Genomic DNA, 27,441 nt, shown 5'->3' with positions numbered 1-27,441 from the left:
CTGGATCAGCAGACTCAGGGTTAAGAAATTCTCGTGCAGATGCTTTTATTGGGGAAAGGTTTTCTTTTAGTGGTGATTACAGGAGAAATCAGAGGGAGACTTCACCTGTAGCAAGGCAATGTCTATTCTACATCAAGACATAAAGAACAAGAGCTTAACTCCTCTTTATTTCTCAGGCTAAAAACACAGGCTGAGACCACAACTCTGCTGCCTGCAGGACCACACAAATTCCATTGGCATTTCCTTGTGCCCCTCTGGGACTTTGAAAGGACGTGTGAATGATCCCTGATAGAAAAGGCGAGGACTTTGGGAACGGTCAATTACAAATCAGGCTGAGAATTGCTTTATTCATGCTAATCCAGGGTCTCTGAGGGATCTGTGAGCAAGTTGCTGTGCTTGCAGTCTCTTTTATAGTGCCCCAGCTTCAGATTCCCAGCAATGATGCTAAGGACTCACACACCACACCTTAATGTCAAAAGATCAATATTAACCTCGTCATTGTAATGCTGGTAAAGGTTGATGATATTGATTTCCTGTCCTTGGTGCCAAGGCATGTTGGATACCACGTTGTGATCACCCCAGATGCAGAACTGCAGCTGCTGCCTCCTAAAAGTCTCCTTAAGCAGCCTGAAAGGAGCTTCTCATTTCGGTGCCTCCATTGGCTTGAGCATATCCCTGCCTTCTCCTTGGACTGAAGAAATTGGAGAATTTAGGATGATACTCTCTACTCAGAGAGTGATGAGGCCCTGGCATAGGATGCCCAGAGAATTTGTGGCTGTCCCATCTCTGGAAGTGTTCAAATCCAGGTTAGATGGGGCTCTGAGCAACGTGGGATAGTGGAAAGTGTCCCTGGCCGTGGCAGGAGGGTTGGAACTCAGTGATCTTTAAGGTTCCTTCAAACCAAAACATTCTACTAATCTATGGTTTAACTTCTCCCAAATTCTCCCTCACCTCACCCAAGTGTTAGATGAGCCAGCCATTCTGCCTGTCCCCCTCTTAATGAGGGGACTTGGAAGGAGAGAGGGGCACAGAGACAAGTCTGAAATCTGCTCCCTTCTGCAGTGGAAAATACGGACAGGATGTCAGAGCAGGGCTGGGAAGGACAGAGGCAGCCTGGATGAGCCTCTTCCCGTGCAGGGTGAGAGTTTCTGACAGCTTGGAAAAGGGGAGGACCCCAGCAGGAGGAAAGCCTGCTGGTTCCCCGGCCTGCCTCAGAGGTGACCTCACAAAAAACACTTCCATGTGGTTTTCATCCGCCTCTATTCTACTTCCAGGCAAAATCCACATCTCTGTGTGAAGAGGGATTGGCTGTGCCTATCAAAACCTGTTGAGTTTTTGCATTAAATACTTGGTTCAATAGTGCAAAGGTGCTGCCTCTGCTGGAGTTTGCCTTTCTGGCTCTGTTTTGGGAGTTGTTCGTGGAGCCAGGAGTGCTGGGTGACACAAATTGTGTGGTGTCCTTATCAAAACTGCTCTAAGAGGGAGCACTTGGTTCTTGGATTGTCCCCCCAAGTGATTTTCTCTCTCTCCTCCTGGAAGATATTCAGGTGAAGACAATTTGACTTCTCTCAGTGTTGTAAAGATACCATGGGCAAGTCTTTTAGCTTTACAACACCCACTCAGTTCATCCTGCAGAAACAGTAATGGCACAGCCCTGCCTTGCAATGCTCTTGCCATGAGAAATATGTCACAGATCGTGGCAGAGTGAGAAACTGCAGTCTTGGGGACCACAGGAATCCTTCAGCTGGAAATGCTGTCCAGAAAAGAAGATGGAATTGCACGGGCTTGCTGAGCTCTGGGTGTTAACAACATTTCAAGGTGTTTACAGGTTTATGCAGTGTTCTGCAAGTGTTTTATAGGTAAAAAACGCGGCCCTTCAAGCCGGGAAAGGTGGAACAGAGAATCATTGAATTGTTTAAACTGGAAAAGCCAACTCAGTCTAAGATCATTAACCCAGCACTGCCAAGCCCACCACTAAACCACGTCCCCAACAGATAATGTGAAGACGTGAAAGGAAATTTCACAAATGCTCTCTTTTGATTGCCTTTTATGAAAATAGATAGTGATCCTGGTATCAGGGAAGGTTCCACTCCACTTGGGCTGCACAGTTAGATTAGAATGGGATCATATATCCCTCACCACGGGGAGACACACGTGTGGCTGAGCTAATCTGTCCCCTCTGCGCTTTGGGGTCTGCCTCAACGTGAGGAAGCAAACAGTGCATGAACCCAGCTCTGGTGTGATTTATACAAATTCAGAGAGGTTCAGGGCGGAGAAGCATTTCATTCCTCCCTGGTGATGCAGGCTGGATTTCTCTTCACAAGTCTGTTCTCTGATATTTTGCCTGCTCTGCTTTGAAATGAGTTAAGTGATTAGGCCTCTATGGTTTTCTTATGAGAAGATTCTTCCATAGTTTTATTTGATCTCTCATTCCAGACTAAACATTCCCTTTCTCATTTCCCTGCCCACCTCCCCCACCATTTCTACATAAATAATCTCTCTTTATCCCTAGTGTTTCATTTGCAGGAATTCATGTAATAAGCACAGCTTTATGCTGGGTTTCCTTGAAAGCTGCACACTGGCCTCATTTCCATCTTCCTTAAGTGATTTATAGAACAGAGGGAGATTGAAGCTGATCCTAAATGATTGTCCAGATTTGACCTCGTTACCTTCATTTGCAGGGACTGGGGAATGCTGTGGGAATCAGTGGCAGCTTTGCCCACTCAGCAGCTTTGAAAAAAATCACATAATTTATTTGAGTGCCCATAAGTGAGAGACCTGAGCGGATTTTGGCGATTTTGGTGGTGGGAAGTACTGACCTGACCTGTGGAGCTGGTTGTGTCCTGACCACATCTCCATGATGAAGAGTTACCGGGTTAAAGCCAAGGTAGGGAGAGGCCAAGCAACTGGGAAAGTACCAGGAACCATCTCGTTGGGCAGATCAGGGTTTTTTTGGCCCAATATCCTCTTAATTAGCAGTGGCTACCAAGGGAAAATAGCAGAACAAGACAAACATACAACATCCAGACAGCCTGAAAGGAGGCTGTGGCCAAGTGGGGCTCGACATCTTCTCCCAGGCAACCAGCAAGAGGAAAAGAGAGAATGTGCCAGGAGAGATTAATGCTGGACATCAGGAGGAATTTCTTCACTGAAAGGCCTGTCAGACATTGGAATGGGCTGCCAAGGGAGGTGATGGAATCACCATCCCTGGAGGTGTTCAGGAAATTATTGGATGTGACACTCAGTGCTGTGATTTGGTCAACAAGGTCAGAGGTTGGACTCAGTGATCCTGAAGGTCCTTTCCAACTTTGTACAGCTCAGCAGCTTGAAGCCCAGGGAATTTCTGGACAAGAGCTGCTGGGTTTGTATCTATTACCATTTATGGGTTTGTCTTTCATGCATTTCCCCAGTTGGGTTTTATATTCATGGAAACTTTGGTGCTTTTTCCTGCTGTGAAAGCATTGCACCATTTGACACCGCTGTGTGTCTGTAAATTATGTCCTTCACTGGTTTTGCACCTGCACCTGCCCATTGCATTTGACACCCCTCAATTCCAGTACTGGAAAACTCAAGGAGCACTCAGTCCCTGGTTACCTTGCCCTGCAGCTCATGAACTTTTAATGCATGTTTATAATTTTTATCCCCTCATCCATCTCCTTTCCATGGAGAAAAGTCAAACAATCATGGAATGGTTTGGTCTACAAGGGGTCTTGAAGATCAACTCATTCCAAGCCCCCTTTCTTGTTCAGGGACATCTTCCACCATCCCAGGTTGCTCCAAGTCCTGTCCAACCTGTACTTAAAATCTTCCAGGGATGGGGCAGCCACAACTTCTCTGGAAAATCTGTGCCAGAACCTCACTGCCCTCACAGTAAAGAATTCCTTCCTGTTACCTCATCTAAGTCTACCTTTTTTCAGCTTAAAACCATTCCCCCTTGTCCTATCACTGCATGTCCTTGCAATTAATGCTTTTTAGGGAGCTTGGGGCATTGTTTTTTATATTAATGTGCACAATCTGCAAAACAGCAAAGTGTTGCATGGGATTTATATTGGAAAGGGCAGAGAAGGAACCACTGGAGCAACTCACTTGTGCTGCAGTAGAGTTTCATCGCATGGGGCACAAGGGAGGGACATCCCCCTGAAAGATTTCTCTCATTTTTTTCCCCACAGAAGGAACAAACTGAATCTATGACTTTCCAGGGAACTATCACTGGTTGGTGTAATAGAAGGATGGCTTCAGAATAACCCCTTGCTCTTTTCCAGCACAGTAGAAAGGAGAGTAATAAAGGAGCAGGTCCCTGACTTACCCCATTGTGTAACAAATTTAGGATTCAGATGGTATAAGACAATCTCACTCTCGATCTCCTTTCAGTATCCTTCCCCACTATTTACATAAGAAATTACATTTTTTTCCCGTCGTTCGCTAATTGAGATGATTCAGGAACTGTGATATGAATTCCACTACAAATATTCCCAGTGGTAGCACACAGAGCTTTGTTGGGGTTTTTGCAGTCTGGACATGTTTTTCAGACACAAAATGCCCTGACCTGCTGAGTTGGAGACAGCTGCCAACAAGACGTGTCTTCAGCTGGGGTCAGTGAGAGGCTAAATCCAAAAAATCAAAATCGGAGGTGGATGTGGAGCATCAGCAAAGCCCCTTTTGCTGTGCTGTATTGATTGTCTTGTGTAGATTCTTTAGTTTTACTGTTGTCACTGCCATCTAATTTAAGGGATTGCTGTTAAATTCAAAGGCATGATTGGCTGACTGGCATCTGAGACACATTGCAGCTGTCAGCTGTGAAGATAAACTCCGGGTCGGGATGTGGGATGCACATCGTCCTGAAGATCAAGGGTGTTTGGATGAGGTGTCTAAGTGGAGCCCTCTCACTTAATTTGCAGTAGGGAAGACCCATTCTTTTGGAATCTCTGCTTAAGATTCAGAATGAGAAATGCCAAATACAAGCTTGCTGGTTGATGTAAACCAGCTCGGAATTTTCTCAGTTTAACTGGAGAATTAAAATGCATTGGGTCAGCCTTGCATGAAAAGTAATTTGTTTTAGTCCATGGTCATGATAAGAACTGACTCAGGAGGATCAAAAAACTCTTTAGAAACTGGATTAAAGGCCTCCCTGAATGACAGGCACTCAGACCAGCCATGAGCCTCAGATGCAACAGCCACCTTTGTTAAAACACAGTCTAGGAGCTTGGGCTGCCCTCCAAAAATAAATAATGCAAGTTAAACCTGGCTCTGTGATCAAGGTGACAGCTGCTGGTTGTGATGGGAACCTCTGGAGCCAGAGGCGTGAGCCACAGCTCCTCCAGTTTAGGGGGATAAAGGGCAAAGTGAGAGAACTCTGTGGTTCTATGAGGCCGTAGCTGAGAAAAACTTCACAAGATGGGAATGTGTTGGGTGTGTGACCTTCGGAGGATTCAGTGCCTTTGAAAAGCAAAATCCTGTCTAGAGCAGTTGCAGCAGCTTCATTATTTGTGGATTAAGGACAGATGGCAACTCAACCTGCATCGATCAGCAGGAGAAGCAGTTTGCTGAGAGCTCGTGGAACTGGGCTCCATGGGGAGCAGGGACTGTCTGCAAAGGGTCCCATTAACTTCAGAGCCAGTCTGCACTGCATTTCATGTGGATTCCTCACAAAAAAACCCATCCAACCTCCTGCTCGAAATGGAAGAAGGGGCAGAGCAAGGATTGTGTGGTGGGCAAGTGGGGATGAACGTTTCCTAGAGGGTGGGGAGTCCGTGGGGACTGTGTCAGCTCAACCAGCAGAGACTGAGTGATGGACTGAGGGACGGGGCAGCTGTGCAGCCTCTGCAGGGACCACATCACACTTGCATTCCCTTCTGCAGCTTCCGCATTGTGTTGAAAGCATCTGTGTGACACCACAGCCATTGTAGATCCTTCCACAGCCATTGTGGGTCATTCTTTTCATAGAACCATGGAATCCTTAAGGTTGGAAAAGATCACCAAGCCCAACCACCAGTGTAGCACCCCCAGCATATTCACCACCACCATGTCTTCAAGTGTCACATCCACACCTTGTTTGAACACTCGTGGGGATGGTGACCCCACCTCTTCCCTGAGCAGCCTGGTACAGTGCTTAACAACCCTTTCTGAGTAGGAATTTTTCCAAATAAAGAATCTAAAACTCCCCCTGGCACATCTTGAGGCTATTTCATCCTGTCACTTGTTACTTGGGAGAAGAGACTGACACCCACCTCCCTACAAGCTCCTGTCAGGGAGTTGTAGGGAGAGATGAGGTCTCTCTTCAGCCTTTTTCTCCAGGCTGAGCCCCCTCCAGCTCCCTCAGCCACTCCTTTCCAGAAACCAGATGCAGCAGTGGGCACGAGAACCCTGTGTTTTCCTCATGGCACAGCATTTTCCCTCCTGAAATGTAGGATAGGAATAACTTCATATAATAGACCCTTAACCACTTGTTTACAGCTCCACTAAAAAAGACAAATCACTTGAAGCAGTGAAGGACCAGACCCAGGAAAAGAAGGAGGATTTCAAAAGGTTTATCTGACAGCCAATAAACAAGATAAATAACATGCAGCATTTAATTTGTCAGGACCATGGTACAACCTGATGATAAAAAAGGACCACTCTATAAAGTGGGGAATACCTTTGTCTTGGCTGTAAATGCCTGGGTTGATTTACTAAGTGCCCTGGTACTTCTCTAGCTCCTCTTTATCACTCACAAATGGGGTGGAAACTGAGGATTAAGGAGAGGAAGTTAGCTGAGCTCAACCTCATAAATGGATCTCATTCCAGTTAAGGATTTGAGATCATGACAATTTTTATCTTATTTCCCCTGGTTCTCCCATTGCTGAGGATAAGCAGAGTAAGAGTTACCCCCTCTGCTCTGCTGAGGTGAGACCCCACCTGCAGAGCTGCCTCCAGCCCTGGAGCCCAGCACAGGAGGGACCTGGAGCTCCTGGAGAGAGTCCCAAGGAGGCACCAAGATGATCAGAGGATGGAGCAGCTCTGCTGTGAGGAAAAGCTGAGAGAATTGGGGTTGTTCAACCTGGAGAGAAGAAGCTTTAGGGTGACCTAATTGTGGTTTTCCAGTACCTGAAGGGAGCCTACAAGAAACATGGAGAGAGAATATTTACAAAGGCCTGGAGTGACAGGACAAGGGGGAATGGCTTCAAACTGAAAGAATGGAGGTTTGCCTTGGATATCAGGAAGAAATTCTTCCTTGTGAGGGTGGTGAGGTCCTGGCAAAGGTTTTTCAGAGAAGCTGTGGCTGCCCAATCCCTGGAAGTGTCCAAGGCCAGGTTGGACAGGGCTTGGAGCAACCTGGGATAATGGAAGGTGTCCCTGCCCATGGCAGGGGGGTGAAACAATGTGACCTCTGAGGTCCCTTGCAGATCAAACCATTCCATGATTCTGTGAGTATATTATTTAAGAAATCAAACACTGGCACCTTCATTATCCCCTCTTTCCTGTAGTATGACCAGGCAGCATTAATTTCTCTGTGTATTTTAGAGGATCAGTGCCATAATGGGTCATATTCCAAAATGCAGAACTGTTTGAATAATCCATCATCAAACTGGGAACACCACGACAGCCAATGAGTCTGGGCCCATATTTTGCTTACGAACACAATATAAAATAATTTCTAAAGACACTGGAGCAATTATGTATTTTGTCTCAGCAAAAAGCATCCCAAATAAATCACAAGCCAAGCCAAGGCTTGCGTAAAGTTGCTTTCTCCCTTCCCCAGCCCCACTGTTAATCTGCAAGGGAATAAGATGAAAGAAAGACATCCTGAAAAGGGCAAGCCAGGAGCTGATTAACTCCTAAACGTGTGTGGTTGCAGATATCCTATTGATCAGCTGGAGCCTGCCATCAGGATACCTCCCATTACACCGATGGTTTCTCTTACAAAGGAAACACAATCTGTCTTCCATAAGGAAATGGAAGAGAAGCCTGTGTTCCTGTGCTCTTTAGAAAAGTGACCAGCACAGCACAGAAAGTGACTTTTGAGAGAAAGACAGTCTTCTTCAAGGTCAAGTATTTGTTTTGTGCCAGTAACAATGCTGTCCTCCACACTGCTGCCAGGATTTCTGGGCACTTTGCTGGCAACTTCACTGCCCTCCAGTTCCTTCCTGCTCAATTTTTCATGCTATTCTCATGATTAAGTATCTGAGCAGCTTCCATGGCCATCAGCAGAGGGAATGTTGCTGAACCTGTATTTATTTTCACTTTGTATTGGAGGGAATAGTTAAACCACAACCAGGCTAGAGGGAGCAGATTATAAACTGGTGGGTTTTTGCTGTGGGTGTGGATGAGTCTTTGTACATCCCTGTGCAAGAGGGTGCTGACAATGTCCCTAAATTCTGATCTGGCACCTAGTTGGGCTCGTTTTTCCAGACAAGGCTGGTGTCCTGTCTAGGGTGTGTAGGAAGAGCAGAGTCCAGAGCTTAGAGTACAGCCACAATCTCATAAACAGCAATTCAGGGAGGCTGAGTCAGCTGAAGTGCATCATCTGCATTTCTGAATTCTCTGGCTGTTGGCAAGGGGAAAAAAAAAAGGGGGGGGGGGGGATGAGTTATTGGATGAGTTATTTCATTTTTATTTTAAAAACAAGAATTTTCCCAGTGTTTCCTGTCTTCAAAAACCCCTGCATCTTTAGCTTGTTATCCTTATCTGTGCCTGAGCACAGCGCAGAGCTGAATTCCCTGGACCTGAAACATCTCCAAGGGTAGCTGTGGGTAATGAGAGAATTCTCAGCAGGAAAAGCAGCCATGTGAAAGTGGCCACCTCTGGGCTGAAGGGCCACCTCTGCTCCTCCCCATGAGGTGGACAAACGATGGAGCAGAACAGTGAAACTGAGGCTTATTTCAGCAGATTTTAGATTGCTGCATGCGGCCCATGAGGAGCAAACTGACCACTGAGGGATGTGACAGCTTATCCATCACCTGAAAGGACTGGATAATCCCCTGCTGTCTTTTACAACCCAAAACTCAGCCTTGCTGTGCTCCCTGCAGGTGTTTGGACTGTGGGAGGCCAGCCAGATTCAGATGGTTTTCACAGTCCATCCTGCCATCAGCATTTATGAAAGTTCCACCCGGGCCATTACTGTTGGCAAGAAGCTGGAAAGACACAGGGTGGAGAAGGCTCAGAATTTCCCTTAAGTAGCAGGATCATCCCTGCAGCCAGGTGGTTTGGTGGATCCATCAGTTTTCAGAGCTGTAGATTGTGGTACAGTGGGGAAAGATGAGGGTTGCTGACACCTGCACTGAGCATGGCCTGGGAGAGGAGCCAAAAATGCACCTTCATTTCATGGTGCTCACAGGTATCTGTGGGTTCTACAAAGGGTGATGGAGGAGAACATCATTCCCACGTTATTCTCCCACCAAAGCTGTCCTTGAGAGCGGTGCTCCCTGTGGCTGGTGGGGTCTGCAGTGTGGGGAAAGGAACTGTCTTTTTTTGGGGAATATGAGTGATAGAACCCTTATCCCCTCTCAGCTTCCTTGTCTTCACATCATGTGTTTGTGTGGTGGCAGAAGGAGGAGTCACAACCTCACTGGATTGGTGGATTTGTACCTTGAAGTGGTTTTTGCTTGCGTCTTCTGGGGTTGGAAGCCAACAGGACGCAAAATGGACAGAGGGTCTTGTCAGAGGGGCGCTCTTTGCCACAGTAAGCACAGGAAGAGCTGGAATCATAGAATATCTGGAGGTGGAAGGGACCCCCAAGGATCACTGAAGTCCAACTCCTGGCTCTGCACAGGACAGCCCCAAGAACCCCACCGTGTGCCTGAAGGCATTGTCTGAACACTTCTTAAACTCTAGAAACAGGAATAACTGAAGAGAAGTCAATGTAAAGTCAGGCAATGCTTCTCCCTTCCCCTTCTCGACTTTCTGGGCTACCCTGCAGTGTCCAGTCCCACCATGTTTAAAGACGCCCCAGTTTTTGGCAGCTGGTACACGGCAGGGTCTGTGCCACCTCGGCTCCCCCGGGCTCTGGGCTCTCACGGAGGCTGACGGGGCTTTTCTGGATCTTGCCCAGGTGGCTGGAACTCCTGGTCGGCCTGGGGCGACTGCACCAAGGACTGCGGGGGCGGCCTGCAGACCCGCATGCGCTCCTGCAAGCCCCTTCCCAACGAGGGCCTGGCCTGCGAGGGAGTCCTGGAGGAAGGACGGCTGTGCAATAGGAAGGCTTGCAATAGTAAGTGGAGGCATGTTCCCTTGCACGCGCGGGGCCGGCAGGGCGCCCTTCCCGGGAGGATGAGGAGGAGGAGGAGGATGGCCTCATCCCCATCGAGGATGGAGGGTGCTGCAGAGGCTCGGGGAAGCTGCCCCAGGGCTGTGTTGGAGCAGGGAGCCCAGGGGAACGTGTGGATTCGGCTGTGCATGGCCCTGCCTGTCCCTGCCTGTCTCGCACACGTGCTGGCACAGTCTTCCTGCACCTTCCAGGCCTTCAGCCCAAAGAAATTACAGGAATCCGTAAGCAGGTTTTCATATGCTGGTGGTAAATCTGCCACGTCCTTACAGGCATTATTTTCTTTTTCAGTTCTCCCAAGCAGTTAAAGCTGAGAGAGATGGTAATCTTGCTTCTTCTTGGTTTAGTTGAAAAGCAGTGACCCTGCACCTTTCTTTTACAAATGGAAGCCCCTGGTGATAAGATGCAGAGAAAGATCTGGCTGTTAGGCAGGGACTGAGTGATGCAAAGGCTTTGGTGTGTGGTCCACTCTCCCCCTGTAATTTATCCTCCTTCCAGGTCCTCTTCTCCAGGGAACAGGGCACAGAGTGCCCACACCAGCTGGATATTGATGAGTTGAGCTGGTGAACCTCCAGCACTTTCATCCCCAGTTCTTCTATTGCTTTAAGCTGTGTTGAGAGGGGGGATCAAGAGGAAAAGCCAACTGCAGACACAGCTCAGCTCAACAAATGAAAGAAAATGGCTGGTTATAATTATTCCCTTTTTTTTATTTCAAATTCGGAGTAGAGAATGTTTGAATAACTCCTGGGACTAGTCAAATAAGTAAGGAAAGTTCAACTGTCTTCAAAGGCTGGGAAGTATCTCCTGATAAGGGGGAAGTTCAAATAAAGGGGCATAAATATATTCCTTTAATAAGGGCTAAAATCATTTCATGCATTTTTTAACATTTCCATAAATTTAAAATATGTTGCAATTAGGCTTAGATTTTTTTTTTTTTTTTTAATGAAACCTGGTATATTGAATTGCATCTCCTTGACTCACAATTGCTAAATTCCCTCTGAGGTTTGCCCACGCCAGGGATATTTAATCCGTGTCTCCCATGCTTGGTGGTGATTTTGTAGTCATGACTCAGCTGTGGCTTGTGGCAGGGAGAGGAGGAGTGCAAGGACCTGGAAGCTGGTCCTGAAAAAAGTCCAGCTGTGGGATTGGGGTGTGCCTGAGTGGAGTTGGAAGAAGGGCCACACCAGTCCTGGTAAACAATGTGTGGAGGAAGACATGGGAGTGGGAGAGGGGGATCTGCAGTGCTGGTCACTCTTTGACCATGGGAACACATGGAACAACAAGCAAAAAACCTCCTTAATGTGTCCCTCCTATGCTGGATAAACTAGGAGGGGATCCAGTTCCACAGATTCTCTTTGCAGGACATCCTTCCTCATCCCCAACCATCTTCCAAGCTGTCCATGGGACCTGTTTGATTCTTCTGCAGGCCTCTTGAAGTGGTGAGAGGGGGAAGATCCTCCTTTCCAGGGCCAGCCTCACCAGCACTGAGCAGGGAGTGTAACATCTTCCCTCGATCTTCCTTCCCCAGGGGCAAAACTTCAAAACTTTGGTTCTTCTTCATGTGAGATCTCCGAGGTTGTGGTGGCAAGGGGTGGGATGGGGTGGAGAACCATGGAGCCTGGGTTGAATTTCCATGGCATGGAGTGCAGCAGTGAAGAATTAATCAATTTTTACTTCACTTTTCCCAGAACACAACAATCAGCAAAGCCAATCCTAAGTGCAAAAAAACCTGAAGGGGCTATGATTCAATAAATTATTTCACTTGTCTTCCTGTCCTTTTTCCATTGCATTCCCAGTCAATTCTTCCTCCAAACTGCGATGGGATTAGTTCATTTCAGATGATTTGGGAAGAATGAATTTTAAGCTCAGTGGAAAGTCCTAGTTTGGAAGGAGAGTACACACACAGAGTTGGGGAGCACAAACTGATTTATTCCATTGAAATAAATTAATTCTGATTAACTGTCCCAAGACCCTCTCTGCAGACAAACTGCTGAGCTGCATTTTCTGTGCTGGTAAGGATTTGAGGGGATATGTGAGCAATAAATATTTCCAGAAGAGTTCTCCATGCACATCTTGAGGTCTGTGTCCTACTTCAAGATAAACCTGTGTCTCTTCATATCAAAACTGTTCACTTGGCTCTGAACTTGCCTCCCAGTGAATCTGTCCCCTGTTGCCTTTGCCCAGGGAGATGCACTTTTGACCCCAGAAGGGTTTTTAATTTTCTTGCACGTATCTTTTCCTTCTCTTTACTTTGATCTGCACCAAAACCTAAGAGGATTTAAAAGTAGAATAGAAATCCTGTTTTAAGTGTGTCACTGTTATTTTCATATTGACCTTTGCTCACAGATTTGTTGGGGATGAGTAGAATGTTCGTTCTTTCCCTGGAACTGTTATTATTCTAAGTGTTCATTATAAGCCGCAGTTAAATAGATTCTAAGTATTTATTTTTTTAATTAAAAGAAAAAAATGAAGAAAAAATTAAAAAAAAAAAAAAGCAAAAGAGCAACTGTTCAGAAGAACAACTTTATCTCCAATTGTTCAGCATTTAAGCGGCTTGTAGTAATATCTGACCAGCTCACCAAGTATTGTGGAATAGCTGAGATCTTAATTTTCTAGTAGGAAGAAAAAAAGCAGGGAAAAATATATTTTCCTTGAACAAAGGGCCATCTGTAATCCTGATGAATCAGCAGAACAAAACAGGGATGAGTGCTCTGATGCTTTCCTCTTTGCTGTGGAGGTAAATTGAAACTTGTCCACTAAGAAACTGCTGGCCAAGCAAGTCAGGTTAGAATAGGACAGACATCACCACCTTAAAAACAAGGATAAACCTGTCTGTTTTCTTTAACTTCTCCTTTCCCACTTCTGCCAAAGTGGCTCAGAAGCTGATGAGTGATTAGCAGGAGTGTTTCAGGTGTTTAGTTGGATCTCCAGCCCCTGGGCAGGTTCTTAGAGTGGTGACACTCAGCGCCCTGGAGCTGCTGAGAGAACTTTTGTGGAAGATCTCTGAGGGTTTAGTTGATTGTTTTATTTTGCCAGGCCATGGCAAATGTCTTGTCACACAGCTCCTCCCCTAGGTGGACCTTGCCCAGGTGGGACTGTCCAGAGCTGCTGAAGATGGGCCTTCAGCAGGTCTCAGCATGCAGGAGGGGGAATGGTGGGAGAAACCTCTCAGTTTTTCCAAGAGCTGTGACTTGTGGCAGCCTGGTCACCAAAATGTGGGTGCAGACACCTGGGCCCCAGAGCTGAGTCTGAACATGTTATCTGGAGGCCACAGAGGTTAAAATCAGTGCACAGGGGTGGCTGAATGACTCCACAGGTACCATTTTTATGTGGTCTTTGTGTTTTCCCACTCATTTGGGCCACCATCTCTGCTGTTTCATGTGATAGTGTCTCTTGCTTGACAATCTTCTGGCTAAATTTCCCCAGGGATACACACCCAAGCCCAACAGGAAGAAAGCCAGGTAAGTTTTCCATGGGCAAAACGAAAAACTGTGAAATGCTGTGGAAAAACTGTATTGAAGACTCATCCCAGACTGGGAAGGAAACTTTGTCTGGTAACAGCAGCTTGGCTTAGGCAGAGCCTTTTATTTGTGGCAGCTCAGGGAAAACACAAAGTTTATTTGTGGCTGAAGGAAAACACAAAGTTTTTGTTGTAATTCTGATTTTGCCTTGGTAAAGGACTTGGTGATATCCCCCTCTACAGCACAGACAGAGGAGATTTCCTCCCTCTGTTGGGGACTGGGGTTTGGGCAAAGGCTGCTGTTTTGTAGAGAGAAGGAAAAAAAGCCAACCTAAGCGTGGTGGGAGCTTGCTAAGGAGATTCCCAGTTGCACCCACTGTGGATGGAGAGGGACCTGCTCCAGTGGCTCTTTTTGGCTGCAAGGTTCTTGAAGCTGGGTTTGCTCACAACCTGGCAGGCAGAGGATCCTCACAAGGATGGACAACATCCAAACCAGAGGGGAAATCTCACAGCCCTGACCCCAGCGTCGGAATTCAGCAGTGCTGGAGAGATGTAAGAACAATCAGAGATGTGGGCAGCCTGTATGTATTCCTGGGGAAGGAGAACCAGCAGAGGAGGCAGCTGAAATCCTGCCATCCCATGTGGCAGAGGCTGCAGAACCATCCCTGACATTTATGGATCTGCAGATTGGGAAGCCACAGCTCGCCATGGCTGGGAAAGGGGTGACCACATCTTGGTGTCAGGTGCAGGAGGGTGACACTGGTCCTGTCGTTCCAGGCTGGATTTTCAGCTTCCAGCAGGTTCAGGATGCAGCCCTTCAGCTGTTAGTGGTGTGAAGGAATGCATGTTCCTCGTGACATTCCCAAGGCTGAGCCTCAGTCTCAGTCTCTGCTGCCCCTGATTCTCATTATTTTATTTTTTTGTTTTGTTTTTGCTGCAACCACAGAGCTGAAATATCCTGGGCATGTGTAGGAGCATCTTCATTCCCTGCAGTCAGGCTAGAACTCAGTGCAAGCTGGAGGAGCTCCTGTAGGTACCTGCTGCTGCAGCAGAGGCTTTGCCCTGCCCTCTTTTTTACTGGTGGTTCAGGCACTTCACGTCTGAGAGTCACAGATCTCCCCCAGTGATGTTTGCACAAATTTCAGATGTTCAAATTGAAATGCTTTGGGTGCAATTGCAGCACATCCAGTGGCCTCCAAAATGTGCCTCTTCTCCATCCACTGAGATTTTGGGGTTTAGGGGTTGTTAGTAATTCTCTACTTTTCAGTTTTATTCTTTAGCAGCTGATAGATTGCCCCAAAAACTCCATAGCCACCACATTTCCTTTCAGTTTTACTGCACAGAGATTAATTTGAATGTTTTGGGTGTTTTTTTAATAATCCCACTTATAATAATAGTTCCACTTTTTGCTCTGGTTCATCCCTTCATTCCCACCATCCCACCTTGCCTGAATAATTTTCATGATCTTGCTGTTTGCTTTGCCTCTCCCTCTTCTTTGCATCCCTCTTGTTTGGGGGATGAGTACAGAGCGTGTAGCTGTGGTGAGACATATTTGGATGTTAAAACCTTGGCCCACAGCACTTCAAAGTCTCTGCCTTTATTTTATTTTTCCCTTGGTTGTGTTGCAAGGTGCTGTCTGACACATTGCATGTTCTCATTAGAAGTGTTGGTCACCTGCTTCCTATTCCCACTCCTGCCAGCACTGATCATCCTCCACATCCACACTTGAGCTGTGCTTTTTTTCAAAATCTCATGTACTTGCCTCTGCTTGCAATTGAAACATCCCTGTTTGGTTCCAAGAGCATTTTCCCTCTGTTCCTCCTGTTGGCATTGGAAAGGTGCTTGGATTTTTCGTGCCATTTTCACTGCATTTACCCAGCTGGGATGTAAATTTGGTCTAGGTCTTCCCTTAATCCTGGAATTACTCCTCTCCACTGATCCTGCTGTGGGAAAAATGCTGCTGAAATCCAGCCAGGTCCCTACTGCCTTTAAGTTTTGACCTCCACCCCATAAAGTTCAGGTACCCACAGCAAACTGTTGCACCAACTTCCCCGTGATCTGGAGGAACCAGGATCAATTTGTGCACTTCTCCAGGGAAACTGTCCAGCTTGAATCTCAGCTGTGCTCTGTGTTAAATGGAGACAAACTGGCTTCTCTGCACATCCTTTTCCAAGGGGGAGGAAGGCTTCCTGCAGCAGTGGAGCAACCCTGGCAGGGGGGAAGCTTGGGAGAAGCTGGAAGGGTCACTCATTCAGCCTCTAGGCCTGATTGGCTTTAATTAGCATGAGAAATAACAGTGCAGACTTGACATTCCTGTCAAGGAGCAAAGGAAATAATTCAGTCCTGCAAGACTGGGATAAGTCATTAGGAGATGTCAGCAACACCGGGCCCAAATAATTGGTGAGAGGAGGTTCAGGGTGTTAGTCTTGCAATTAAAACTTTTGTTTGGCTGTTTTATCTTTCCTTCCCTCTGTGCTGCCTCCTATGTCTCTGTCCATCTGTGAGCACTGACTGCTTCTGGGATATCAAATCCCAGGTTTTCCCTGTCACCTTCCTTGCTCTGGGCAGGTCACAAAGCCATCCAAGCTCCACATCCACTCCCTGATGCCCAGCCCCACTTTCTCCTCCCAGCCTAAATAAGTCTGTGGGAAGCCCATGGGATGTGGTGCAGATGGAGATTTTGTGTGTTCTTGTAGTTTGTGAGATTTCATGGAGAGGACTTAAATTGGAGCAGATGAAAGTGTGTGGGTATAACCAGGAATGGGTGGTGGGGATGTGAGAAGTACCAAATATGGGAATAAGTTGTCTCCTAACAAACTCAAAAAAGTTAGTATTGGAGAACTATTTAGAGTTTATCTTTTTTGAACTGAATCTCCCACAGGGAAGTCCCATGATTTTTAGTTATTAAAAGCACAGGGTTTGAGACCTTTCTATTCCAGGAAAGAGCAGACAAAACCAAGGTGTTTGCAGATTTTGGGATGTTTGTAGTCCTGATGTGAGGCTGCGGGTATCTTTCCCTTGAGGATGGCAGGTGGGTGATGCCCCATCCCATCCCCTCCAGCCAGCAGCCAGCTGGTGCTGGGAATGTTTGGAGGAGTCCATGTGACAATTCCTAGACTTCTCAAGTTCTGCTTTCAGGCAACAGTGACAGTAAATAATGCAATTTCACAAACTCTCCCATGATCCAAACTGCTGCATATAAAGCCTGGCTCCTGGCAGGGACTCTCTGAATCATTCCTCTGCCTCCTCTGCTTTCCCTTTTTGGATGGCAATAAAGACTCCTGCCACCACACTGAAGCTTCATTAACCTTTATTAATTTTCTCAGGGTTCCAGGATCAAATTTGTCACCATTTCAACCCTTGGCAGTTCATACTTCTTGAAAAGATGTCTGACTGTTTTGCCTCCTTGGGGGAAAAGATCTTCTGTCTGGTACTTGCTGTTTGGAAACAAATTGGCTGCCAGATCACAGATTACTCGGGCTCAGCTCTGCTCTCTGCTATTCTGTGTGACTCCTGTGGAGTCAGCTGAGCTCTCCTAATTTACAGCAGACACTCCTGGTGGATGGGCTTTGGTTGTTTTTGCTGTGTTGTTTCTCTCTTTGTTAGGAGGGAATGTGTCAGGGTTACAGCATGTCCAGTAATACAGACAACAGAAATTTTAGTTTTCCCTCCAGCCAATTCAGGGTTGATCTACACGGGATGAAAATGAAAAACTGGTGGAGCGTGGGCTCAGAAGGAATGGTTAAATTCCTTTGATTTACTGTGGATGCATTATTTACCTTCTGAACTCCACACCATGGGCTCCACTGGGAGATTTTCAGTAGGATACAAGGGTCAGAAGTTTGTCTCTCACTGAGAAGGAAAAGTTCCCAGTTATAGCCCTGCTGGTACTCTGCTGAGACCAGACTTTCATCTGTCCTTGTTGCTGGTGGCAGGGTAAAGTCTATGAAGGAGACATTCTATTGAGGTATCCCTTTCCTTTCCACCTGCCCTCGCCTGCCTGCTCCACCCAGCATTTTCTGACTCCTCTGCAGGACTTTTCTAGGTAGAATTTCCCACCAGTAGCACCCTGCCAGTTACCACCATAAATCTCAAAACACCACTAGGGAAGGTGGGATTCAGTGCCAGCACGTCTGAAGAGGATGAATCCTCCACAAGTGCAGCAAGGAGTGCAGACACCCTGGAAAACCACTGAAATGAATTAAAGACCAGACAGAAGGGATCATACTCTGCATGGTCCCAACCCTTGCTCAAAAAGAAGGGGTTGAGCCACAAACCAGCCCAAGTCTTTCAGGCTGGTTGGTGCTGAAACCTCAGGGAAAACTGGTGGTCAGGGGTGCTGGGGTTGGAAAGCAGGTGCTCATGTCAGGGGAATGTCGCAGGTCGCTGTTGTTAATGCGTGTAACCTTTGTAGTGAAAGATCTTGCAGAGTGAACCGAGGTGTATTTACATGACCCATTACCTTGCCATAGCCAATGGACGCTATAATTCCAGAAGCCAATCGCTGAGGTCCACAGATAACAGAAAGCGAGAGGACCCTGACGAACTGCAGCACTACGGGTACCCTGCACCTCAAATAGGTAAGCTCTGACCTCCCACAGCAGCTCTGGAGCTGGGACACTGCTCTGCTCACTGCATTGCCCAGCTGGGCTGGGCTCTCTGCACTGTTTCAATGACCCCCTCCACAAACCATCTCCTTCCCCCCCGGTCAGTGTGGGGGACGCTGCCCCCGTGTCGTCACGCGCTGAACCAGCGGTCATCACCCCCTGTGTTCCCATTCCATCACCCCACGGGGTTTTGTGTCGTCACCAGCAGCCACAGAAGGCAAAGAGGGACAGACACAAAGCCCTGACAAGACCATCCATCCCACAGAATGTTTCCCCATCACCCTGCCTACTTCTGAGTCCCTGCTTTGTCTGTATTACCCAACCACACGTGGTTCATGAAGCCAAAGCTGACCTTGGTGCAATGCAGCCCCTTTGCTGATGTCCATGTCATGCCTTCCCATTGGCTGTGAGAGAGGGTGAGCAGGGCTTGGTGGGGACAGAGCAGGACTGGCTTCCTCTGTCCCTGGGTCTTTAGTGCTGTATGAGGAGTTGTCTCCAGTAGGTTCTGCAGCAGGACCTTCCACCCTTCTGCCACAGAAGTGGAATGATGGGTAGTAATATCAGACAGCATGATCTGGGAAGATGGGGATGAATTCCACTTAGATCTCTGCCAGATCTGATCCATGGAAGTGTTCAAGGCCAGGCTGGATGGGGGTTTGGGCAACCTGATCTAGTGGAAGGTGTCCCTGCCCATGGCAGGGGTGTTGGAAGTAGACGGTCTTTAAGGTTCCTTCCAACCCAAACCATCCTGTGATTCTGTGATTCAGTCTGGAAAGGTTTTGTGCTCTCCCTTCATGCCTGTGTGTTATGGCAGGATCTCAACACACATCAGGGGTCTCAGGCAAAGCACAGTGTGATGAACCTGGCCACAGGATAACAATCACTGCCCAGTGACCATTTCATGCTCTAGAAAGGCTTCAAAGAGGTGAATTGATTAGAAGTGAGAGATGGTCATATTCTGATGTGGGTTACCTGTGCTCCACCCAGCCCAGGAGGAATTTGCCACTGTGCAGCATCAGGAGTCTCTGTGGTGTGGAGTACCTGGGGGTGACTTGATGGGGTTGTGGTTTTCAACACAAAGCAGGGGACAGCCTCAGTTTCCTTTCTATCCTGCACAGGCTCTGCTCCCTCCACTGAGAGCAGCTCCACTGCCTGCAGGATGGATCCCTGGAGTCGGTAGAACCTGCAGGAGAGGGAGGACTTTTGCACCGCTACAACATGGAAAAGCTGAGCTTAATCTCTCTGTCCAAATGAGAGGAAAGGAAGGCACTTCAAGGCAGGCTCCTATTGTTCCTACCCTGCCTGGTCCCAGGTGCTTCCCCAGAGATCCTGTTCCAGCCTGTAACTCAGCCATCAGGTTTATAGTTTGGCTGGGTGCTGGAGCTGGGCTCAGTGAGGTCTCTGTCACCTTCCTGCCATCGTGGCCACCACTGTAGCATGGCTGGCTTGGGCTGTGGCATCCCTGAGGGCATCATGGGCTGGGAGATGTGCATTGTCCTGCTGCAAGCTTCCCACATCCCTGTCGCTGTCCCAGGCTGGAAGGAAATCAGGATGGAGGAGATGTAGACACAGAGAGTACAGTCCAGAAAGGGATTAGAGGGAATTTTTAGCTGAGGATGCTGAAGCAAAGCCCACAACTTCCCTTCGGGCACAGATTGTAGGGAACAAGACATTTCACAATTACTCAAGACCTGGAAAAAGATGAAATACAGAAATCAGCTGATGCTATCCATAAGGACTGTGGATGAGGGGACAGCCTTGGCCAGCTGAAGAGCAGCATTTTCTCCTGCCAGCCCTTCACATGCCTGGTGTCCAAGTCCTGTTGGCCCCCGGGCTGTGGCAGGGCTGTGCTCTCAGCCAGGGTGCTGCTGGCTGTCCACGTGCTTCTCCAGCAGCAGCACAGGAGCCAGATCCAGCCCAGCAGGTCCCTGGCATGGGCCCTCCTGGCTCAGGAGGACTCTGCCAGCCACAGGATGTGAGCAGGGAGGCACATGGGGAGATGTCAGGCTGACAGACCCCTGACTGAAAGGGCTTCTGGCAGAGGGATGGCAGGAATGTGCTGCTCCATTAGTGCTGAGGGAAGAAGAGTCATGGAGCAGCTGCAGGCACTGATGGGGACACTGCAGCCAGGAGCTGGAACGATCCTGGATTGCAGTGCTACATCCCCATGGATTAACACCCAGCCTGTCTCATTCTGCAGCACCTGCTGGACCTTCTCCATCTGCTGCACCTGGATCTGTGGGAGCAGCAAGGGCCATCTTCCCACTTCAAGTAGGGTAGAGAGCCCTGCAAAATCCTTTGGGACATTCCTGTTAATCCCCAATCAATTCTGGGGCACCACAGGACTGATCAGAAGTCAGTCCTGCTGAGATAGCTGCCTGCAGGCACTGGGTGATGATGCAGGGCAGGCCTTGGCCCTTTCTCCTCTGGGGATGAAGACAAATTTGGCTGGAGCCACTCTGCTATGAACACAGGCTGAAAGAATTCAGTGTGCTCAGCCTGGAGAAGCAAAGGCTCTGGGGAGAACTTTGAGCATCTTCCAGTGCCTGAAGATTCTCCAAGAGAACTGGAGAGGGACTTTGGACAGGGGCGTGGAGTGACAGGGGCAATGGATTTAAGCTGAAGGAGGGTAGATGAAAATTCGATATAGAACAAAAATCTTCATTATGAGGGTGGTGAGACCCTGGCAGAGGTTGTCCAGAGGAGCTGTGGATGTTCAGTCCCTGGAAGTGTTCAATGCCATTTTGGATGGGGTTTGGAGAAACCTGGGATAGTGGGTGGTGTCCTTGCCCATGGCACGGGATTGAGATAAGTTAGATACCTCTAAAGTTCCTTGCATCCCAAACCATTCCATGATTCTATAATCTCTGGCAGGTTGAATTACAAAGCAGCACTGAGCTGGACTAGGCAGCTTTAAACCCAATGAGCATGGTAGACATCTTGCCATTATATCAAAAACCAGAGTCAGAATCCACTTCTGGGATCAATAATTGCAAATATTGCAATCACTCAGTAATTTGCATTTGCTGCCATTTGACCCACAGGAGTGCAGAAATTGTTCTCACTCATAGTTTTGATGATGGGCACTATTGTGTTTCTCTCGAGTAGAGAGTGAATTTGTCTCTTGCCTGAGAGTGTCTCAGAACTGGGTCTTGCTTGGTTTGAAAATTAGTTAAATTTGTGCAAGGTTTGAGACTAGGCTGGACATAATGTCCCAGTGGACTGAGATAAATTGCTTGGTTCAGAATGACACCAAGCCTAAGGGAGTCACCAGCACGTAGAAAATAAACTGTGTTATGGGTTTAAAAGCCAGGGATTCATGCAATGAGAGGGATGATAATTGAGGAGATTTACCTCTAAGCACAGTTATTTCTGCTGTGAAAGGGCAAAAGCCAGAAATAATAAAGAGGAAAGAGGCAGGAGAGGTGGGATTTGGTTCAGAGATGCTATTCATTCATCCAGTGACACAGTAACTCTTCTGAATATGGAGATTGCAAAGCCCCAGCCATGTCTGAGGGGGAGGTTGGTGGCGTGGTGGGTTCTCCATTCCATGAGCTGCTGATGGAGGAGGCTCCTGTGTCTCTGCAGGCTTCCCCTGTCCCACCTCTGTCCTCCAGAAAGATTTTGGGACCCAAACTCGGAGGGTTTAACTACCAAAACCCCCGGCCCCTGGGGGACTGGGTGCTGCTGGGTGCAGAACTGGGGAGGTTGCTCAAGGGGCATGGAGGAATGCAAAGGCACCAGCGGTTCCTGGAGCATCCAGGCAGGCAAGGCAGCAGGAATGGTTGGGATCTGTGGGCCTGAGAGGGATCTGCTGGAGTCTGGGGTGCTCTGGATGGCAAAGGATGAAGTGATGGTACCATAAATGTAATTTGCTGGAGGTGAGCTTGGAGCATGGCAGGACTCTGGCTCTGATGGAGCTGGATGTTGGAAAGGCAGGAAAATTGCCATGGAAATGCGGCTCTCTCTCTACCAGGGGATATGATACTTGTGAAACAGGACATGGGACTGTTTTCCTGGAGCCCCAAAGCCTCAAAACACACAATGTCTTCTACACATCCCAGGGAGAGACCAGTAGTCCATAGCTTTCATCTAACTGGGACCAACTGGGCAGAATAATGAAATAAAGCACGAAAGGAAACTATTTTGAGCAACTTTGGCTTAATGAACAGCAGCAGTTGCATCTCATGATAATCCTTGCAATGGCACAGATGAGGTAGGGAAAGATTGATCCTCACCTCCACCTCTTTCTGTGTCCAGACAATAAATGAAGGAGTGAAATTCTGTCAGTTTTAGAGCAAAGACATGTCTTCCTCTACACTCTTCCCCCTCAACACATTAATAAAACAGGCTCCAATCAGTGGGTGTATTTTTAATTCCCAGCTGCCAGAATGACAGGAGACATTCAAAGCAGATGTGCTGAAAAGCATGACACAAGCCAAACAACACAGATAACTACCAAAAAAAATCCCAAAGAGCAGATTGATGAGAGCCACAAATGCTTGAAATTTCATTGCATGTGGAAAACAGTAGTAAATAAATATAAATATAAATATAAATATAAATAAATATAAATATAAATATAAATATAAATATAAATATAAATATAAATATAAATATAAATATAAATATAAATATAAATATAAATATAAATATAAATATAAATATAAATATAAATATAAATATAAATATAAATATAAACCACCTCAATGAAAAACCCAGACATGAACAGTTTTAGCAAATATTGGGAAATTTGGTGGTCACCAACCTTTACAGTCCCCATCACAGTTCCTGCTCTGACATTTTCATGCAGCTGGTTTATAACCCTCACTGAGATCTCCAGCTGCAGAGTCTCTTTTCTTCTGCACATTGCAGCCCGACAGTTTAATACATCATCCTCTGCCCAGCTTTTTTAGGGAATGGGGGGGTGGTGTGGGATAGCACATCCAAGTTCCCTGGATCACCCTTGGAGTCATATTTACCAGTGCTGTGATCCTTCTTATCACCCACAGTCTGCCAAGTGCATCCTTTTGGGATGAGACACGGGGCAGCCTGAGGTTCTGAAGAATTTGTCACAAGAAGGGGTTGCCCCTTATTTTTTGCCATATGCCTGTGTTCTGTACATACCAAACACTACATTCCAGGTTTACTTTGTGTAATTATTAGTAATCCATGAAAAATCTGAAAACCCAAACAATGCATGGCTTAGTTAAATAGAACAGAGCCAGCTTTTCTTTCCATGCAGGGAAGAAAAACATTTTTATTTAAGGGGTAGAATATTAACTATGAAAACTAATGGAAAACCATCCTTTCCCTGCTCATTTCACACTTAGGGTGTCTTATTTGGAGGTTGTGGCTGCTGAAAGAGCCCCAGCAGGAATATTAGTGACAAAGGCAATACGTCTCAGTGCTTTTCACTCCCATCAATGGGATATTTTTCGTTGCTTTTCCAATGTTGCCCCATCAGATAAGCAGTTGATAGGGACTTCGTGATGCCCTGGAAAAGTCATCCTTGTTCCGTGTCACATGTTCACAGCAGATCTCCACAGGTAGAGGAGATGCCAAGAAAACTTTCTGCAATTTCATCAGCTGACCCTTCTTAGGCACCATCACCTTCTACTTTGTCAGCTCCTCCTCTGCCAATCTGCACTGGCAGGGGCAGTGAGAAGGCAAGGAAAGGGGTTTAACACTTAAAAGTGAACAATTTATGGATACATTTACTCTGTCTAATCACTTTTGGTGCACTCTCTAAATGGAGGTTCACTATCCCAGCTCTCAAGGTTCTGGAGTGGCTACGCCACTTTCAGAGGTGGAGTTTGTCCTTCCCAATGACCTGATGCTTCCATAGCATCCTTTTTTTTTTTTTCATAGTGTGTGTGTCCTACAGCTCTACACAGTACCCAAAAAAACCCCCTTTAGCTCATTCTCAATATCACATTTTCTCCCCAATGCCCTCACACCCTTCCACCCATCCTTCACCCCACCTGCAGGACACATTGCAGCCTCACTGCTCTCACAACTGGCCAAGCGTGACTTGGAAACTTCTTCCCTGGAGATGCAGGGGTGCCTCATCCTCACCTTGTGTTCCAACCCCCACAGGTGACCCTGCAGCAGAGGAGTGGTCCCCGTGGAGCGTGTGCTCGACCACGTGCGGGGAGGGCTGGCAGACCAGGACCAGGTTCTGCGTTTCGTCTTCCTACAGCACCCAGTGCAGTGGCCCTCTCCGGGAGCAGAGGCAGTGCAACAACTCTGCCGTGTGCCCAGGTATTGGTGGCCAGCAGGGGAGGGAGTTTGGCTACCTCTGGTGTCTCCACTGTGATATTTTGGGAAGGCCCTGGTACAGGTTTCCCAGAGGAGCTGTGGCTTCTCCATCCCTGGAAGTGTCCAAGGCCAGCTTGGATGGGTCTTGGAGCAACCTGGGATAGCGGGAAGTGGTCGGAATTAGACGATCTTCCAGCTCCATTCCATTCCAAACTGTTCTGTAATTCTGTAATTCTTGGAGGAGATGGTTTTTGTTACCTGTTCCTTCTCTTCATGCCTTAAGGCCTCATACAGAGACTCTTGCTAGACCAAGCACCACAAGATGGGCACCTGCTTTGCATGGTGTGGACAATTCCATGCTGTCTAAAGTCCATGAGCTTAGTACACCTGCAGGCTGGTGCCCTTGGGAGTGTTTCCAAGTCGGGAACAATTTTGGTGAAAAAATAAATTCTGAGGAGAATGGAGCCTATGAGAAAGATGGGGAGGGAGTTTTTACAAGAGCATGGAGTGACAGGACAAGGGGCAATGGCTTCAAATTGAAAGAGAATAGGTTTATATTGAATATTAGGAAAAAATCCTTCCCTGTGAGGGTGGTGAGGCCCTGGCACAGGTTGCCCAGAGGAGCTGTGGCTGCCCCATCCTTGAAAGTATCCAAGGCCAGCTTGGACAGGGCTTGGAGCAGCCTGGGATAGTGGAAGCTGTCCTTGCTCATGGCAGGGATTTGGAAGGAGATAATTTTTGAGGTCGCCTCCAACCCAAACCACTCTATGCTTCTATAATTATTTAGAAGAATTTTGCTGTTAAGCTAAGCATGTTATTAATTTCTCCTGACCAGCAACATTGTTGTTCAGAAACAATTCTATGCTGGTGAAACCACCATCCATGGTGAAATCACCATCCATGTTCTTGCCTGTGTTTCCTCCTCTGGTTATCTCTTACCATGCAAGATGCCTGGTGAGAATTAGTTTTTAAGCCCCTATCCTGACACTGGGGCACCAGTTGCTGTTAACAACTGATGAAGGACTGGAAAAGCCCCTGTTTATTTGTTTTTCTTCTTTTTCTGAAGGATTATTGATTTGGCATTAACTTCTCTGGAAAAGCTGGAAGGGATGAAGTTCGTTAAGAGAGATCAGTGCATTCTTACAACATTTGGCCTCTGGAGATTATAGTGACTAAAATTCCATAAATAACTTGGCAAGATTACATTAGATTAGATTGGAGAAGATTAGATTAATAGAGATTAGAATGCTAATTAGATCAGATTAAAATCAATTAGATGTCTAATTCCAGGAGCTACCAGTGATGTCTTGAGCACTGTTGGAGGATGTTGCCCCTTCCATTTTACCCTTCCAAGTCTCCCTAACTTTGCCTCTGAGGTGTTACTGACCTATGATAATAATCAGTAGACAGACTGCAGCTTTTCTGAAAGCCTTAAAATGTTGTAGTCTTTGAGGATTTGATGAGAAAATGTTGGGAGGGAGGAAAAAAAGGGCAAGAAATGACAAAATGATGGTGATGATGCTTCCCTAAGGGTAGTGGGGTTTTATTCCTTTCTAGCTAAATCCATCTTTTGCTTAAAAAAATGCCCTGTTGGCTCAAAAATCTGAAAAATTAAGGTCAGCTAAAAGTGCATTGTGGTTTATTTCAAAGACTGGAAAGCAGCAGACACTTGGTGTTGATAGCAAAGCATAAAAATGACTTGATGTTCTTGCACATTTTGGGTTGGTGTGTTCTCCAACTTCCCACACGCTGCTCATTCCGGGTGGGAAGGAGCTGTGCCCTGTGGGCTCCCTCACTTCCTCAGGCCTCTTATGGAAAAGAAAAGTCACTTTTTCTGCTTCCCTTGCAGTGCACGGCACCTGGGATGAGTGGTCTCCATGGAGCCTGTGCTCTTCCACTTGTGGGAGAGGCTACAGGGATCGGACCCGCACCTGCAAACCCCCCCAGTTCGGTGGGAACCCCTGCGAGGGCCCGGAGAAGCAAACCAAGTTCTGCAACATCGCTCTCTGCCCAGGTAGGGACAGTTACAGATCTGAAACCTCCCCTCCAGCAGGTCTCCCCAGCTCAGTTTCTCTCACATGGCTCATCAAGGTGTGTAGCTGACTCCAGTGAAATTCTGAACTACCCCAAGGAGGATCCTGAGGAAAAGATTCATTGAAGAAGAAACCCAGAGGTGCTTTCTGGGGTTGTTCAGCTCAGAGATGTCTCAGGTTCAGAGTTGCCCTGTGTGATCTCTTGCAGAGGACACCTTACGTGGGTTGGGTCTGGCTGCCACTCCTATTTCCAAGACCATCTTAAGCTTCTCACCTGTACTCCCCACTGAATGGTTTAAAGTTATTTTGCCTGACTGGGTTTGTTGTGCTGGAATTAATGAATAGTTTTACTTGCCTGTGCATTAATTCAATGTAAATGCAAGTTTTCTCTGTGGCTGATCCTGCTCTGGGTGTTGAGATAAATCAAGAGATTCCTAATGGCCTCTCATGCCAAATTTAATCTTTTTTATCTTTTCTCTGCCCCTGAATTTCATTTCCAAGTGCCTCTGCTCAACTTTTGCTTTGAAACATCAGAAAGGTAAAAGATTATAATACTTTTACCACCTGGAAATCCACTTATGCTCCAGAGGCTTCTTTCCTCTGACAGGCCCTGGGTTTACAGCAGAATCCCCCTTAATTTAACCCTGGCTAGCCTGGTGGACACAATCTGTACACGAGCGAGCTCCCCAAAACTCCCTCCCTATCCCTGGATAATGTCAACTGACATTTTTCCAGTTTAATGAGAATCATTATGAGACATTATTATGTTCCCGGAGGAGGAGAGGGATTGTGGGAGGGATGAGAACTTTGTGAAAACAGTGAGAAGCCTCCTGGCATTTC

The 27,441-nt window shown here is 47.1% G+C and overlaps 1 protein-coding gene across 11 annotated transcripts in view; it reads left to right on the top strand.

Annotated features, from left to right (window-relative positions):
- ADGRB1 (adhesion G protein-coupled receptor B1) overlaps positions 1-27,441 on the top strand; it is a 283,170-nt gene that overhangs the window by 111,670 nt on the left and 144,059 nt on the right. For 7 of the 11 annotated variants that reach the window (XM_077781809.1, XM_077781807.1, XM_077781804.1 and 4 more), the window contains exons 3-6: positions 10,028-10,186; positions 18,173-18,280; positions 24,407-24,571; positions 26,418-26,583. In XM_077781809.1, coding sequence (XP_077637935.1) covers positions 10,028-10,186; positions 18,173-18,280; positions 24,407-24,571; positions 26,418-26,583 — 598 coding nt within the window. The remainder of the gene's footprint in view (positions 1-10,027; positions 10,187-18,172; positions 18,281-24,406; positions 24,572-26,417; positions 26,584-27,441) is intronic. The other 4 variants (XM_077781806.1, XM_077781813.1, XM_077781817.1 and 1 more) reach the window with 4 other exon arrangements.

The sequence above is a fragment of the Lonchura striata genome, chromosome 1, assembly GCF_046129695.1.
Source record: "Lonchura striata isolate bLonStr1 chromosome 1, bLonStr1.mat, whole genome shotgun sequence".
Taxonomy (NCBI): Eukaryota; Metazoa; Chordata; class Aves; order Passeriformes; family Estrildidae; genus Lonchura; species Lonchura striata.
The sequence above is the reverse complement of the archived record's forward strand: the minus strand, read 5'-3'. Positions and strand labels throughout refer to the sequence as shown.